The sequence below is a fragment of the Anser cygnoides genome, chromosome 3 (assembly GCF_040182565.1).
Source record: "Anser cygnoides isolate HZ-2024a breed goose chromosome 3, Taihu_goose_T2T_genome, whole genome shotgun sequence".
NCBI classification, from domain to species: Eukaryota; Metazoa; Chordata; class Aves; order Anseriformes; family Anatidae; genus Anser; species Anser cygnoides.
The window spans coordinates 34,478,218-34,495,425 of NC_089875.1; the positions used below are offsets into that span (position 1 = coordinate 34,478,218).

Consider the following 17,208-nt stretch of genomic DNA (forward strand, 5'->3'; position numbering starts at 1 on the left):
GGGCAGGCCGGGACTTGTAGTTCTAACGGGACACCCACACGCACGCCTTCCCCCTCCTCCATTTTTTCCTCGCCGCGCACGCGCATAGCGCCTGCGCCGCGTGCTCCCTCCCCCCCTCCCACCCCGCACGCCGGCGGCCGGTGGCGCGGGGCCGCCGCCGCCATCATCATGTCGGCCGAGCAGGTGAGCGGGCTGTGCGAGCAGCTGGTGAAGGCCGTGACGGTGATCATGGACCCGGCCTCCACGCAGCGCTACCGCCTGGAGGCGCTCAAGGTACGCGGTGCCCTGCCCCCGGCCACGCGGGGCCCCGCAGGGGGCCGGTCTGGAGGTGTGGGGGGGTCCCAAATGCCGGCGGAGGCGCTGAGGGGCAGCTCTGGGGCGCTGAGGGGAGGCACTGAGGTGCTGAGGGGCGGCTCTGGGGTGCTGAGGGGAGGCTCTGAGGTGCTGGGGGGCGGCTCTGGGGTGCTGGGGGGAGGCTCTGAGGTGCTGGGGGGAGGCTCTGAGGTGCTGGGGGGAGGCTCTGGGGTGCTGGGGGGAGGCTCTGAGGTGCTGGGGGGAGGCTCTGAGGTGCTGGGGGGCGGCTCTGAGGTGCTGGGGGGCGGCTCTGAGGTGCTGAGGGGAGGCTCTGAGGTGCTGGGGGGCGGCTCTGAGGTGCTGGGGGGAGGCTCTGAGGTGCTGGGGGGAGGCTCTGAGGTGCTGGGGGGAGGCTCTGAGGTGCTGGGGGGCGGCTGCGAGGTGCTGGGGGGGTCACGGGGGTCCCCACGGGGGGTTGCTCGGCGCCCGGGGAGGTGAATGGCCCCGCTGAGCGCCCGCCGTGTGTCTGTCCGTGTCCCCGAGCAGTTCTGCGAGGAGTTCAAGGAGAAGTGTCCCATCTGCGTGCCCTGCGGGCTGAAGCTGGCCGAGAAGACGCAGACGGCCATCGTCCGGCACTTCGGCCTGCAGATCCTGGAGCATGTGGTCAAGTAAGGGTGCTCCGCCAGGGCTGGGGGCCGGTCCGCTTCCAGCCAGCCGCTGGTCCTTGTTCCACTCCCCTTCGGTGCCTCCTGGCTCCAGGGGGAGGTTTCGGCACACAGAGAGCCTGTCCTGCAGCAGGGGATGGCTAATGGCCCGCTTGCTATTCCTTTTTCTCCTTTCTCCTCTGAGGAGAAGAAGGCTTTCGGGCAGGTTGGGAGGGTTAATTCACCAAGCTCTGAGCCACGTTCACACTGCAAGATGTAAACAGGCACGCGGGGTTACAAGTAGGTCCTTTGCAGTGTTCTCTATCATTAGCCTCATGCTAACAAAGAGGCTTTGTATTAGTTCAGTTCTGAGATTCCTCTCTCTGTCGCCTCTACAGACCTGATGCTTTGTGCTTTGCTGCTGCTTCTCGTGTCTGTTGACCTCAGCAGAGCACGCCCATTTGCCAGCAGCAGTTTTAACTCAGCCTTTTCGTTAAGCGATTGGGCAGTGGCAGGGACATTGGGCTCCAGCGTCTCATTCTATCTAGTTTGGGTAAAGAAGTGGTGGTCCAGTGAGAATCAAGTCAGAGATCTTCATAAACGTTTTGACTTGGGGTCCTTTCTTTCCTCTCTTCTTTCTAACTCTTTTGAACAGGTTCCGCTGGAACAATATGCCTCGCCTAGAAAAGGTTTATCTAAAGAACAATGTCATGGGTCTCATATCCAATGTAAGTACTTCCTAGTCTCTGAAGCGTGATTCTTTCACTTGGAGATAGAAAGTGGGAGCAAAAAGGTGAAAAGACTCCTGTTAATTAGCACAGAGGACCTGAATTCAAGTCTGGATATCGTTACTCTCTTGCTGTGCATCCCTGGTTGTTGCAGTGTTTTATTTCGTGTTGTAGTCAGGTCACCTGTAGAACAGTGATGTCATCTCACGTGGCAGGAGGCTGTGAGGCTTCTGTGAGATACTTTTGCTTTCTTAGAAGGACTTTCGGTAAATACAAATGTTTTATCTTTGCAAGAATACTAAAGCCGTTATCTTAGTCATGTTTACTTTACAGTTGTGGTTGTTGTCATGGCTGGGTGAGTTCCCTTTGAGGAAAATCGTTTTGGTTCCTAGAGTTCACCAGCTGTGGATGCTTGGGAGGGTAGGAGTCCTGCTCAAGGTAGCTGAGATGTGGAGTTTCCCTATATTGTTGTTCTCAGGTTTGGTGGTGTTCTTTTTTTCATTTGTCGTTTAGAATATTTGCAATCACTGGACAATTCTGTGACAGAATTATAATTGTCTGGTGTTTACGTGCTTGTGTAACTGTGCCCCTCTTTTCTCGCAGGGAACTCAAAGTATCCTAGAGGAGGAAAGTCACATTAAGGATGTTCTGTCTCGCATCGTGGTGGAGATGATCAAGCGTGAATGGCCTCAGCACTGGCCTGACATGCTAAAGGAGCTGGATACCCTCTCCAAGCAAGGGGTATGAACCACACCTGTCTGTTCCCTTCCACTTGCTGGTAGGGTGGGTTTCGGTCTTCTGTGATTCTGAGGAAAGCCTAACTCATGGTCAGGTGAGACAGGCTGACGACGCACTCAAAAAGTACCTGCAAGAGTCAGTTATTCTAGGAGATGGTTTTAGCAGAGAGAGCCCTCCTTCTGTTTTCTTTTACCAAAACGTGACTTGTATCTTCATCTATGATTACTTTCTGCATCTCTGAGCTTATCTGTAGGGATTTTAATGTTTCAGCTGTGCTCATGGAGTGTGTTTCATTTTGGGACATTAGGAAACTCAGACAGAACTGGTGATGTTCATCCTCCTACGTTTGGCAGAGGACGTGGTGACTTTCCAAACGCTGCCCACCCAGCGGCGACGAGATATCCAGCAAACCCTCACCCAGAACATGGAGAAGATCTTCAGCTTCCTGCTAACGGCCCTGCAGCAGAATGTCAACAAGTACAGGCGCATGGTAAGCGTCTCCTTTCATTAGGCTCACTCACTGCTTGGAGGCATTTAGGAACTGGCATGCAACTCGCACGTCTTGGGAAGCAAGGGCAGAAACTATCTGAAACCCGTTGCTGTAGGTGTGGGGCAGGGATCTGCTGTGACAGGGCTGACAGGTTTAGCGTTGATAGTTTGGATTTGGAGTGTAAATGGCTCGAGTGGACACGTGCCTCGTGAGCATTGCTGCAATGCTCAGCTGGCTGACACTAGGGGCGTGCGGCTTGGCAAGAGCAAGGGGTAGTCGTGGCAGGAACAGGCAGATTGGGGTAGTTCATGTAACAGGCAGTGGTAAAGCGATGTCGACCTGGGCTCAGATCTGCTGTTGTTTGCTGCAGTCGTGTTTGTGTTGACACACACATTGCATCTGGGCCTCTCTGGTCCTTTTCTCCTAGAGCTCAGGGCAGGAGGCCCTTTTCTGCCTAGGTGTGGTGAGGAATGCTCTTCCTTTTTGCATAAAGATATTTTTTTTTTTCCTGAATTCTTGCCTACTGTCAGAGGTGTGCAGCTTGGTCAAGATGCAATAGCGTAGGCAAATGTCTGCCCCAGTCTGTACTTGTCAGAAGGAAGTGGATTTGAGAGAGTGCAGCAGAGTTCAGAAACCAATGTAGAAATAACCTGCTTAGGTGTATCTCTTTTCCTTTTTTTTCCTGTGAATTGAAATCCAGAGTTATACTAGAAGTGAAACTGGGAAGAAATGAAAAAAACATGCCTTACCTGACTTCTGTTCCTTTTCCTAATAAACTGATCGGCTGAACAACCTCTCCTGTAGAGCAGACAGTTCTCTGCATAGTTCATGGTGGTGGGTGGGAAGCCCTGGTGCGTTTTGTAGTCTGGTTGAAATGCATTTCCAGGTAAGGTTTGAATTGCAGTGCTTGAGGTTCTGAAGTGTGGCTGCTTCTGCTAACGGTGGCATCTTTCTGATTGGCAAGGTTGGAGCACCCCAGGAACAAGAAGCCCTCACCACTCCACAGGTTAGCAGATCTTTGGGGTGTTTGTGCACAGGGAAAATTCTGAGGGTTGGGTGTTCAGTTACCTGCCTGCACACTGAGACCGGGGGGACGACGGACAGTTCCCCAGGAGCGTAATCTGCAGTGCTTCTAAGTATGCAGTTCTGCAATAGTAGCTCAGTTGTTAAATATTTGGGACCCAAACAGATTGACTTAAAGTAACTGCGCTGAATACATTAGTGGACAGTTTCCAAACCAAAACCTTGCAGCGGAAAGAAATGCTTCTGGTGTCTTTGCATCTGAAAAACAAATAACACTTGCCTCTCTGAGGGCCTCAAACTGCGTGTCAGGTAAAAAGATGGTGCAAGCGGTGCCTTGTTAGGTGTTTGCAACTGTGAGTCAGGCTGTAAGCTCTCGCCCCAGCACTCTCTCCAGCTGCCATTCTAACCACAGACAAATTACTTAGCATTTTCACACGTGAATCTCAGTAGATAAAAGCCACCAGCATCTTTCAGAGACTGACTCTTGGGTGTAAGACACTCTAAAAGGTCAAAAGCTTCTTTCCTGGAAGCTTCCAGGAAGCACTGAGGTGCCTTTCCTTCTTGTCCGCTGTGTCTCCCTGGTGCCTGCTGACTGGAGCGTCATCTTTTGGATGAGAAGGAAACGGTGGCTTAACCTGCAACTGAAAGTCCTGTTGTCTCACCTGCCAGGGGGCTGCGGAGGTGGTTCTGATGGCTGTAGCAGTGGCTTGAGCAGGAGACTGCTGCAGCCTCTTTCACTAGGGAGCTGTTCCGTGAAGCTGCTCCTGGCTGCATTCTCGAGAATAAGCCTGTCCAGCAGCGGCTGGGAGTAAGCTTGTGCTGTAGCTGCTCACTTACCATTCCTTGTTCTCTTTTTCAGAAGACCGATCTGGCTCAGGAACCAAAGGTGAGTGAAACTATGGAGGCCTTAGTGCACTAACCATTTTTAAAACCAAGATTGTTTAGAAACAAGCTTTTCCCAGACTTCAGAGCCTGTTACCTGCAGATGGGTTTTTTCACCCATGATACAAATTACTGAGAAGAAAGAAGTGAGAGATGCACAAGTGGGAAGATGCCAGGACCCTTACTGACATCCTTAGCGTGGGGACATTGGCCCTTTTGCTGCCACCTCACTTTCTCAGTGCAGTTCCTGATGGTGTTTTTCCAGGGGGTGGACAGTTCTAGGTGGGAACCGGTGTTTCTCTTCATCTCTGACTTCTTGCTTCCTCTGTTCGCAGGCCCAGGCAAACTGCCGCGTGGGGATAGCAGCACTCAATACGCTGGCTGGCTACATTGATTGGGTGGCCCTGAGCCACATCACGGCAGACAACTGCAAGCTCTTGGAGATGTTGTGTCTGCTCCTAAATGAGCCTGAGCTCCAAATAGGAGCAGCAGAGTGTCTCCTAATTGCTGTCAGCAGGAAAGTAAGTTCTTCTCGGCTACCCTGAGTCCTCTTTGTTTTCCTTCTGTTCTCCTATATAATTCTTCAGACCGAACAATGGTATCTTTACTATTTTATTTAAGGCAACAACATTCAAATGTGACTGCTTTGTGTTAATGACATTTATAGTGAATGTCGTGCCAGCACAACACGTGGAGCAATTGTTGGAACACTCCAACTTGCGTGCTTGCCTCTTCTCACAACTTTGGGAGATCCCCGTTAACATTTTTTTTTCACTTCCTTCAACTGGAAAGTGGGAAATATGTCACCTAGCTGTGTCATCAAGCAGCTCAGAGCAGTGACAGCAGGTTCTGAACAGGTAATTTGCCCTGTCTGTTTACAGGCAGCTAAGTGTCAAGGCTGAGTATTCCTCAGCTGCCATTAAGTAACTAGCCAGACTGCAATGAAGAAGAGCTAGTGTCTGAAGATCAATTTTTCAGTTTAAACTGACAACTAAGGTTGCTGTGGGAGAATTCTTGAAAGCAATAATACCTTTTTTTTATTCTTTGTGGGGTGCGAGGATAACAGTTTTTACTGAAATCATTTGTGAAATGCAAACCTTCCCCTAGATGGAAGAACAAATGGGGATCTTCCAACTTCACTTGCAGATGGGAGTAAGTAGTTGTGTTCTAATCGAGGCATTTGGCTTTTCTTATACATAGGGGAAGCTGGAGGATCGGAAACCTCTGATGGTCTTGTTTGGAGATGTTGCCATGCACTACATTCTCTCTGCTGCCCAGTGAGTACCATCTTACTGCTGTTGTTTCACATAAAACTGCATAGCAATGGCTTTCTGTAAGTAATTTACAAAAAAAAAAAAAAAAAAACCAGCACTGCTCAACTGCAGAAAGCTGGAGCTGGGTTAGGAGAGAAAAAAAACAACCTTTTTTTTCCTGAACCTAAACCTGAAAAGCTGCAAATTTTTTCAGATTCCATATTTGAAGGACAAAGTGGGATAAATATATCAACTTCCCCAGCTTTCTCTTTTAGTCTAAAACTGATGAGGAGGGACTCTGAAAGAAGCCATTTTGGAGGTTTTAGATGTCAATAAAGTTTTGGTTTTTGATAGAAGCAAAGAAAATCCCACCGTGAAAGAACCTAATTGCTCTAGTATTCTCTTTGTCTACAAGATAGTTACCTACAGCATGAGTAACAGTGTTTTTCATTCCCTTCACACCCAGAACGGCAGATGGAGAAGGCCTGGTGGAGAAGCACTATGTTTTCTTGAAGAGACTTTGCCAAGTTCTGTGCGCGTTGGGCAGCCAGCTGTGTGCGTTGCTAGTAAGTCTTTCCTAATACCAGCAGCAGTCTTGGCAAGGCTAGCTTTTAGGGCTTGGGGTGAGATAACCCTGATCTGACGTGAGACCAGGGTTCTCTCTGCACGATTGGCAGCCCTAAGGTTCTCCACCCATTTGGAAAAGGCAGAAATGACTCTGCTTGCAGGTAGGATAACTGTATCCTGCCAAGTCATAGGGACATGGAATGAAGGGACCCTGCCTGATTTCAGGCCCCTGCTGTCATCAAGAATCATCTCCAATAACCTCGGTAACCTACTGAAAATTGTTTAGTTTCTTGCTGCCTCTTACTACAGGAAAACTACTTGAGGCAGTCACTCATGTGGGAAGCTTTTTAAATTTTACCACTAAAAATACCTCAAAGATAGATGTTCGTAACATACATATATAACATCAGAGATGTTCTCGAAGAGTATACCTGTTTGTTCTTCTACCAACATTCTCTCAAGCTTAAGAAACAAGAAACACTGTTTTTGTTCCTGCTGTTGATCTTTTTAATACTGTTTGTGTCAATGTTGAGATGAAATTGCACACTGATACTTTGGATGGGATGCTGACTGCTGAATTCCCACTCCCTTCAGCACAGTGCTTCTGCAGCAAGGAAGGCAGGCTTGCTGAGAGATGCTGTTCATGAGGAGACTGAGGCAGCCAGCCTGTGTAAAGTGATAGAGCAGAGTGAATTCTCACAGGTAGGGAAAGGAAAAAAAATCTTTGAGAATTTATCCCTTACAAGAATAGACAGCAAAGGGTGTGTTATTACTTCCAGTGACAGGGACTTCACTTGCTGTTAGGCACTGGGAGTTGTTAGTCCATAACGAAGTAATGAGGCCAGGATTTGAGTCCAGCACCCCCAGGCTGGTCAGCAGAACTTGCTACTCCTTCGGCTGCTGGTTTCAGAAAAACTCACTGGTGTTTTGTGGTTTTGTCTCTGCTCCTTCACAGCCTGTGGCCTTGGGTGTAAGTTCCTCCTGCTTTACCCAAAGACATGGCACTTGTGAACCCAGCATGACGCGCGTTCAGTATTTTTTCTGAAAGTCTTTGTCTTCCTAACAGGGCTCAGATTCTGATGTGGAAACACCCGCCAACTTTGGAAAATACCTTGACTCATTTTTAGCCTTCACAACTCACCCCAGCCAGGTATGTAGAGGGCTGAAAGTCTTGTGTAGGTCTGTGTAAGAATGTGTGAATTCATAATTAAGCTACCCTATGTAAAACTGCAGAACTTCATCTGCCGGTTATTGCTTTCAAATCTCTCAGTTCGGCTGAAGACCTGAAATAATACAAAGTGGTTTCTCTATTACCACCCCATTAGGAATGGTACCTGACACAAAAGTGCCGAGTAGAGAATCTAATGCAGAATTTGCATCCAGCCCTAGTTTTTATTTAGAGAGATTTTTGACTTCCTGGAAGTTTAGGTTGAGCCTGCAGGGTGTCTTGGCCTCAGCTGAATAGTCAGTGTAATCTGCCCTTACCTTCTAATTGCAACGCTGGAGGCTTAGCAGTGGAGATTCCAGTACTGAAATCCTTCTCTGTTCCCGTTTTCCCTCTCTTCCCTCCCAGTTTCTGCGATCCTCCACTCAGATCACGTGGGGAGCCCTTTTTCGGCACGAGGTTCTGTCTCGCGACCCCTTGTTGCTGGCGATGATCCCCAAGTACCTTCGTGCATCTATGACCAACCTGGTGAAGGTACGTGGGAACGTCTGTTGCGAGTGCCAGAGACGTGATCTCCAGGCTGCTGAGCAAACAGCTCTGTCTTGGCATTTTACTGTCTGCTCCTTCAGTCTCGCCTCCTTGAAGCTGGTGTTAGATCTGATGGGCGACTTCTCTTCCTTCCTGATGTTGTCCACTCTGTCTCTAGGTGGGCTTTCCCTCTAAAGCAGACAGCCCCAGTTGTGAATACTCTCGCTTCGATTTTGACAGCGATGAGGACTTCAATGCCTTCTTCAACTGTAAGTTGCCCTCTGCCCATGCGGATGCTGTTGTGTGTGCCTTTCCTCTTACGTTCAGTTGCTGGCTGAGCTCGGAGACTGCCGTGTTGATTTGGCAGCTTCCAGTCATGTCCTGACTCTTTCAGCCTGAATCCTGGAGCTGAATGAATTTGTGATTTTCCTGTGACAGCTCAGGCATTTCATTTTACTATTTTGCTATCATACTTTCCAATTATTTTGCTTTTTGACCAGGTGAGTGGTCAAGTAGCATTTGCTACCTAGTGGCAAAGAAAATAGCCCTCTTGATCACCTAGATGAGGAAATGAAATGGCCTGGAATCCTGCTCGGGCTAGGAGAGGAAAACAGCTTACAGAAGACTTTGTATGTCATTCCAGAAAGAAAGTCTATATTGGCCCTGCTAGGAAGCTTTTGGTTCAGTACCAACTGTGTGACTGAGCAATTAAAATAGCTGATCTTAATCATGATCTTAAACCAGCAAGCAGGGAAACCTGGATTTTAATAATTTCATATTTGCTTTCTTTCTGTATTTTATTTTCTGCAAATGAGATTGGCTCTCACTGGCTGGTGTAGTTAGGTACTTGGTGGCTGAGAGGATATTCTTAATAACTGCTTGCTTTTTACTGTTACTTTTGAAGATTCTGAGCATTGCATTTTTTGTGTTGCTTATTAGATTGTTTGTTTTCCTTATAATAAATCTGTGTGGAAATCAAAAAGCTAAATGCACAAAGACAAAATGTGAAATAGTGTTAGGGAGTTAAATGGTCTTGAAAGTACTATGGATATGAGAAAATAAAATTGGTGTGAAATTCAAAATAAAACTATTTGGTCAAACATCTCTTTTAAACGATGTAAGTTGCATCTGTAATCAGTAGAGCTGTTTCTTTTCTGTGGTCGTGTCCTGGAATATTTTGGAACAGATGAAGTTTCTTGTTTTGACTTTGCTTTTGTTCATATCTTTGGAAATGAAAACAAGACTTGCTGGTTTGGGGTGGTGTTTTTTTGGTTCTTTTTTTAGCAGTAGCTTCTCAGCCTGTCACTTAACTGGGTAAAGTTGAATAAACTGGAAAAAGTGTGTTTAGCTGTGGGAAGTGATAGTTACCTAATGCTGGGTTTTGTATCTCAGTATCTCAAGGTGCTTTGTAACAGCAAACATGTATAGTTTAAAGATCTTTTAAAATGAAAAACAGAAGCTCAATTTTATTAAATCTCGGTTTAGAGTAATTTTAATAATTCATATTGCATTGTAATTGTTTTTATGTTAACCCATCATTTTTTAGTCCATTTATATCTCTTCCAAAAAATGTGCATCCTGTTATAGCTAGTTTACTCGCTGTCTATTTGAGATTAATACACAGCTATTGCTGGAACAACAGTCCAAAATGTTCCCAGGTCTGCAAAGATGCAGGTGAGCTTTGGTGAGGTAGCATTTGTAGCATCAGCTCGTTGCATGGTGTCTGATTCTTTTTACTGCAGCTTTCCGAGCCCAGCAAGGGGAGGTGATGAGGATGGCTTGTCGTCTGGACCCTCGAACTGGCTTCCAAATGGCTGGTGAATGGCTGAAGTACCAGCTCACAGCTCCTGTCGATACCGGACCCATGAACTGTAAGTTATCTAGAAAAAAAATAAGGATTTGGTTTTTAATTCAAGTCAAGATGGAACTTCTGTGGCCTTTTTTATTTTGTGAGGGGGAGCCAAGAGATTACACTAGGTTTTCAGGCTTTCAAAGTCTTTGCAAGTTGAAAACAAAAGCAAACAAAAAAATATGTATCCTTTGCTGTATACCTATGGAATAGCTACTGTAGAGCTCATGGTGAGCAAGAAAGCTCCTCCTCTGCAAAGCAGGTGCATCTTCCCTCTGATAGAATTTTACAGTTATGCGGGCCTTAATTTGTAACATTATTTTTGTTGAGGGAAGTTTTGCTTGACTGGCAAATCCCTCTGTTAGTCACCTGGCTGCCCTCCTCTGACGGAGGGCCACGTGGTGCTCTGCAAAGTCACGCTGAGGGCAGTCTTGCCTGCAGTGCTGAGTCTGGGCATGCGGTCCTTCATTTTCTTTTCCCTTCTGTGATTTGTTGGTGTTGCTCGTTAGAGTACCTCAAAGATCAGACCTGTGTCTCAGGACCCTTGACATAAATAATGCAAATCACAAAGAAGTACCTTAACTGCTTCCAGTGCATCCCTGCTAGGCATCTGTAGGGAGAGCTTTGTGACTGAAGTACTTGGGAGTGCTGAGATGTTGCGGCGTGGGAGCTTATCAGCCTGGTGTTGTGTGCGAGGGGAGGAGCGCGGTGAGAGCTCCAATGTTCTCTTCCTTTCAGCTAAGACAGGTGAAGGTCTCTGCTCCATCTTCTCCCCATCCTTTGTGCAGTGGGATGCCATGACCTTCTTCTCAGAGAGCGTCATCAGCCAGATGTTTCGAACCCTGGATAAAGACGTATGTGTACCAGATGCTCTTACCTGCTCTCCTGGCTTCTTTTGGGTTAACGTGTGTTCTTTTCACCTGTGTTGTCCTTGAAAACTTTGTAGTTACCATTCACCCCCATGCAAAAAAAAAAAAAAAAAAACACGATTGTTTGGTGACTGTTTCTCATGAGTACTGACCCTTCTTTAGGTGGAACCAGTCTCATATTGGCTTATTCTGTCAGACATTTTTTGGTTCCGGATGGTAGGAGAGGTCACAGGAGAGTGCTCAGATGACATGGTTTGACAGTGCCTTGCTAGAGGCCTGCTTAAGCAGAAATTTCCTACATTTATTCATTTTAATCATCCTCTGATTTGACCTGTTTTTTCTTTTCATTTTCTGTGCTTTTATCTGAGTGAGAAGGACTCGTGCTCAGGGTGTGGGAGATCAGAAGATCTGATGAAATTTTTCTCTGCTGTTTGTGCAACAGTAGGCAAATCAGGAGAGCATTTTTTCTTCTTAGCCTCACGTAGACTGGCTTGATTTTTGTCAGGTTAGGCTGCTCACACTAATTCTAATCACAGTAATTACATGGGTTGATGTATAGTTGGTTAAGCATGCAATCTGTTGGACAGTGAAAAGGAGAATTGGAATCCAAACTGAGAGGGGAAACTTGCCTTCTTCAGAGGTACAAGCAATACTGGGGATTTCAGATTGACTTGTAAGACTGCCCTAGCAGCAGTGGCAATGCTGCTGTCTTCCTTCCTCAGCAAGTGCACAGAGCACGCAGGTAAACTGAGGTTTCTACTGCTTTTCTTTCTGCTTTGAGATAAGCAGTCTTCAGCTGAGAAGCCTGATATTTTAGCAGCAGCAACTCAGTCTAGCTCTAAGAGTTCTAGGGTGTGTGCTACAGGCTGAAGTCCTGAGCGTTGCTTCCTTTTTTTTCTTTCCTCCTCCTTCCCCTTCCCTGCTCCTGTAGGAAATCCCGGTGAATGATGGCATAGATCTCCTGCAGCTTGTCCTTAATTTTGAAACAAAGGATCCTCTCATCCTGTCCTGTGTGCTCACCAATGTCTCTGCTCTCTTCCCATTTGTCACTTACCGACCAGAATACCTACCACAAGTACTTTCCAAGGTAGGTACTTGCAGACCATGCTAAAATCAGGTAGGCTTTGGAGCAAGGCCCATGTACTAAGCTGCAGTAGTTTATTCTCTCAACATCCCTGTCAGGGAAAGACTGTCTTCCGTGTTAATGATGGTAAAACAGTTTGAGTCTTGTTCAAGGAGAAACAATGTCAAATAACACAAATTTTCCAGTTTCCAGCCTTAAATCTTAACATTGAGTGCACTCTGGCCAACAAGTACCATGTTTCATTTCAAGGCCTCTCTGTGCTTATGATTCATCTTTCAACTTAGTCAGGTGTTAACTGACATTAATGAATTTGCACCAAAGTCTTATGATCTGTTCCTTGAGCTCAAAACGCCTGTGACTGCTGGATATTAACAAATGACACAGGCTTTTGGATTTTTCTTCCTTTTTCTCACAGCTGTTTGCTTCAGTTACCTTTGAAGTTGTAGAAGAAAGTAAGGTACGTCTGAATTATTCTCTAATACTCTCTAACAGCTGGATCAAATTATGTTTTATTTAAGAGCATGCTGAGTCTGAAGACTCTTACTGTAGTAAGCTTTTCAAGTATAGCCCTGCTCCTGGAAAGAGCTGAGGAGTCTAAACATAACTGATCTCTTGATTGACATAGCCTAATAGGCTTTGGCTCACAAACGTAGAAGGCCACAGGCATGGTCTGAGGCCAGTGCACTTGGTCCCAAGCCTATGCTGGCCCTCCTGAGGGTGAAGTATATTCATTAGCTGTGGGTAGTCTTCAGGGGTTGGTATCCGTGGCTGTGAACAATGGCTCTAAAGCTGCCAGCTGCCTAGGGAATGCTTGGAGTCTTGATATAGTCAGCAAAATCCACAGCATCACTCCGGGAGCACAGCTTGTCCAAATGTAGGTTCCTTGGGTTGCTTTCCAGAGGAAATTGGTTGTTGCATGGCTGGTTGGGGTGTGTAATGTTGGGGGGTGTTTTGATGTGTACTCAACAGTGCAGAAAAGTGTATGTAATGCATTTGTGTCTTGATGATACCCTGCATTTGTCTGAACTTTCGTTTTGTTGCATTGAAGTTTGTTATGTCTGTCCAGGCTCCTAGAACTCGAGCAGTGAAAAATGTGAGAAGGCATGCATGCTCCTCAATCATAAAGATGTGTCGGGATTACCCTCATCTTGTCCTGGTACGTAAATGCAGCTCTGTCACAAAGAGTCTTGTCTCAATTTCAGCTGGATTTTACGGGATCTTTCCCATGCCTACAGCTTCTGTTTTTCTTCAGGGAAACGTTCCTGCTGCACAAATGACAAAGTGTTTTATTTCCTTCATCCCGCCCCACCACCCCTTGCCAGCCTCCAAAATTTTTTTCTGACGGAAAGTTGAATTGTAAAGTCATGAGTTAAATCCAAAATGGATGAGGAGGAGGAAACAAGCAGCACTAGATTCATTTTGTGGGAATTGTTTGCTGATTTTCTCTTTTGTCACTTGTGGTAGTCTCAGTTGATTCCTTAGCTGAAGACGTTAGCAATGACTAATCTCCAGGCTTTCTTCCGTTACTTAAAAGAATGAAGGAGCAAGAGGAGACTATTTGTTTCTGGATTAGCTTGAGGAGACTAGAAAATACAGACATTCTTTACTTTTGAAATCCATGATCTGGTGTTCTGTTTCATTTTGCTGAATTAAGTAGCCTGCACACAGCATGAATACCTCTTGAGCTCCTTCCTTTTATTGGCATTTATTTTAGGTGGCTCTAGGGTTAAAGAAGCACGAGAGGGAGTTGCTAGTTTGCTTAAAGAGAGTTCTTGAGGATGCTGATTAAGGTAGTTTAGTTCTAGTCTGCATTCTGCACTAGCTACCGAGAGTTAGTGGGTTTGTCTCTTTCCCCCTGTACTGGTCCCTGAACTACATCTCCCTCTTGACAACGGCCAACCAAATATTCTCCCTGGAAGAGCCAAGGGCCCAGAGTTGCTCCCAAAATATCTTGGTGACTTTGCTGCAGCAAAATGATTTCTGATACTCGCACAAAATTACAGGAAGACTTGGTTGCAACTGGAGTGGGTAGGGAAGAAACTCAACCATTTCCTTGGAGATAGTGTTGACCATATGAATCACTATTAACCTAGTTTGTAAGCAAAGAGACGGAAGAGTCCTAAGTCTGGCACTTAGCCAAAAGAGCAAGGTACTTTCTGTGACTAAGTAAAAGGACCAGAACTATTTTGAGGTGTGACCCTACTGTAAGGGAAATGATTGCCTGGAAGAGAGAGATGTCCTCTGCATACTTCAGTCGTTTTGGAGACTAAAGTAAACTGGATGCAGGATTATGACAGAAGGGCAGGGAAGAAAAGAGTTTTTTTTTTAGACTGAACATTCGGAGAAACTTGAGACTGAAAAGGAGATGGTTATGTGGAAAAAAACTAACTTAGACATGCTTCTCCAGCTGTTTTGGATAGTGCAGTATGCCCCAGTTCCCACCCCTGTTCTCCCCAGTGGTTTTCCTCCGCACCAAATGGTGACACTCTTCCACTTGGATGTGTTTTCCAGCCAAATTTTGAGATGTTGTACAACCATGTAAAGCAGCTGCTCTCCAACGAGCTACTCCTGACCCAGATGGAGAAGTGTGCACTTATGGAGGCCCTCGTCCTCATCAGCAACCAGTTCAAGGACTACGAGCGGCAGAAGGCTTTTCTGGAGGAGCTCATGGCCCCCGTTGCTGGCTTGTGGCTCTCCGCGGAGATGCAGAGGTACGGGTCGCTGCTCTGAGCTTTGAGCTGGACGTGTTCCAGAGGTGGTGTGAAGCCCAGGAGTGGGGTGGTGCCTAGTGACACCTGGGCTCTGGGCAGTCATTGTGATCATAGCTCTGCCATTCAGAAATTGCCGGCTCAAGTCCAAGTGCTGTTTGTTGGACCTTGCTAGAACCTTGTAGAACCTTGGTAAGAGTTGTTTAACTCTTCCCGGCAAGGAAGAACGCTTCACAGCATGCTCAAAGCATTTGCAGAAATTCAGAAAAAACCTTTGCTCATCTCCAGTAGAAGCTAGGGAGCTGAGCTGTTTCCGCGGCCCTGGACAGCTGGGCATGCACAAGAGTTTTCTCCAACACTGCTGTCTATATAAGAAATTTAAACATCTTGGATCCTCATGGCCCAAGAGGACTGAAGATGCTTGGAGAACATCCACAACTCAGCTGTTTTTTTTTCTCATTCTCTCAAGTACAATGTGGAGTGCTAGCCAACCCTTCTAGCCTGTTCTGTGTTTTTAAGATGTTTATTGGCCAGTGCAAAGCTCTGTTCAAAGTACCCTGGTACAAATAATAATTCCCTTGTCTTTTGCTGTTAGAGTCCTCTCAGATCCTGAAGCCTTTATCTCCTACGTGGGTGCAGATAATAAAATTGCTGATCCAGTCTTGGAAGATCCTAGTGGCCTGAACCGCTCTAGAGTGAGTATCATTACCAGGAGAGGCACAATCCTTAAAGAGAAGGCCTCTCCTCCTTGCATCCTGCACTTCTGTCGTGGTTACACATGAGATCTCTCCCAATCATCTCTTTTTTTTAGTGTGTGGATCAGTAGGTTTTTCTGATGGCAGAGTAACAGGCAGGTTTTTGCTTCTCTGGTGAGCATGTAGGCTGTGCAATATAGATTATTCAGCACAGTAAAGCACTCTATTCCCTACTCTTCTGTGTGGCAAAGTTTGGTTTTGGAAAAGCCATTGGTTTACTTGATTTTTGGAAATACAGTGTGCTGAGTTGTGCTTTTTGAGCCAGGCAGTATGGAAAGCATCATGCTGAGACTGCAGCATGGAATACAATTGAAATTCACCCGAGGACATTCACATTGTTGAAATTGCTTGTGAGATGTCTTCACTTCTTGGACAGACTGCAAATGGAGCTGCTGTCATTAGGTCTGCAGAAGACGCTGAAATGCTCCACGGAGCTGTGCGTGTGATTTGATGCTAATGCAGTTTGACCACTGTGTCGTTGCCCATGTCCACATCTGTCCCAGTACATGAAGGAGATGAAGGACTGGTGGTGTTGAGCATTTTAGAGGGGAACCTGCCTGGTTGCTTGAGTACACATTAGACTGTATGCACTGTTTTGTTTAATAATGAGATCCTAGGCCATCCTGCCATGGCTGAGGGTCCCTGAAGGTGATGGAAAGTAGTAACGCAATAGTTTGCTGCATTTTCGTGGTAACAAACCCACCAGAGTTTGTTCCTAGTTAGACTCACTAGAGTCTTCCTTTTGAGATGGGATGATGGTGGGTTTCTCTGGATACCTATTTATTCAGGTTGTGCTTTGGCTGATAACACTCTGCTCACATCTCTTGCTGCAGATAAGCTTTTGTGTGTACACCATTCTGGGAGTTGTGAAGCGAGCTCGCTGGCCTGCCGCCATGGAAGAGGCGAAAGCTGGAGGATTCCTGGTTGGGTTCATGCCCAGTGGAGCTCCAATCTACCGCAACCCCTGCACTGAGCAGGTCCTGAAGCTTTTTGACAACTTGCTTGCTCTCATAAGGTGGGTCGAGTTGACTCAAAATCATTTATGTTGCCTTAAGAGTCTCTGAAAGCTAAACCTTTATAGATACTTGGTATGCTCGGAGCATGTTCCCCCAGCGAAGCCAGTGGGAACACAGGCTGGTGCAGGTGCCCAAGTGCTGTTCCTGACTGTTCACAGTGGGGAATGGCACTGGGGAAACTGGAGCCTTCTGAACACCCATTGGCCTGGCCTACAAGTGTCCATCAAAGCCAATGGGAGCTTGGGCTGGGATTGCTTCCCCCACCTCCACTGCTATAAATCTGCCACACAGTTAATCGTTTCTCGACTAACATCTCTGCTCTGCCCTCAGCCCCTACCAGGCCACCTCTCCAGTCACCACCGGGGCAGTCCCAGCTCTCATCGCATCCTGTTTGCGTTGTTCTCTCTTCAGTGTTAAATTAAGCTGGTTTTGCTGAATATGACTGTCAGCTTCCTGAAGCACTGCCTGCTATCGAAGCCAGTGGATGCATACTCTCAGGCTGTTGCTACCCTGCTGTGCCTCTCTGCACATCCCTGGTGGTGCACACGTCTAGGGCAGCCAGAGGAGGGAGAAAAATCCGGTAGAAAAGGGGAATCCTGTATAACACCGTTCCTA

The 17,208-nt window shown here is 46.7% G+C and overlaps 1 protein-coding gene across 4 annotated transcripts in view; it reads left to right on the forward strand.

The window, feature by feature from the left end:
- The first annotated feature begins 92 nt into the window (after positions 1-92).
- Positions 93-17,208, forward strand: part of XPO5 (exportin 5) — a 29,179-nt gene continuing 12,063 nt past the window's right edge. Inside the window, exons 1-21 of one of the 4 annotated variants that reach the window (XM_048080144.2) lie at positions 93-273; positions 841-962; positions 1,594-1,666; positions 2,270-2,407; positions 2,712-2,894; positions 3,859-3,900; positions 4,777-4,803; positions 5,135-5,320; positions 6,000-6,076; positions 6,519-6,618; positions 7,686-7,769; positions 8,193-8,318; positions 8,491-8,581; positions 10,055-10,183; positions 10,900-11,015; positions 11,962-12,117; positions 12,530-12,571; positions 13,163-13,270; positions 14,626-14,825; positions 15,418-15,517; positions 16,411-16,592. In XM_048080144.2, coding sequence (XP_047936101.1) covers positions 169-273; positions 841-962; positions 1,594-1,666; positions 2,270-2,407; positions 2,712-2,894; positions 3,859-3,900; positions 4,777-4,803; positions 5,135-5,320; positions 6,000-6,076; positions 6,519-6,618; positions 7,686-7,769; positions 8,193-8,318; positions 8,491-8,581; positions 10,055-10,183; positions 10,900-11,015; positions 11,962-12,117; positions 12,530-12,571; positions 13,163-13,270; positions 14,626-14,825; positions 15,418-15,517; positions 16,411-16,592 — 2,387 coding nt within the window. In that variant the 5' untranslated portion in view covers positions 93-168. The remainder of the gene's footprint in view (positions 274-840; positions 963-1,593; positions 1,667-2,269; positions 2,408-2,711; positions 2,895-3,858; positions 3,901-4,776; positions 4,804-5,134; positions 5,321-5,999; positions 6,077-6,518; positions 6,619-7,685; positions 7,770-8,192; positions 8,319-8,490; positions 8,582-10,054; positions 10,184-10,899; positions 11,016-11,961; positions 12,118-12,529; positions 12,572-13,162; positions 13,271-14,625; positions 14,826-15,417; positions 15,518-16,410; positions 16,593-17,208) is intronic. The other 3 variants (XM_048080145.2, XM_048080146.2, XM_048080147.2) reach the window with 3 other exon arrangements.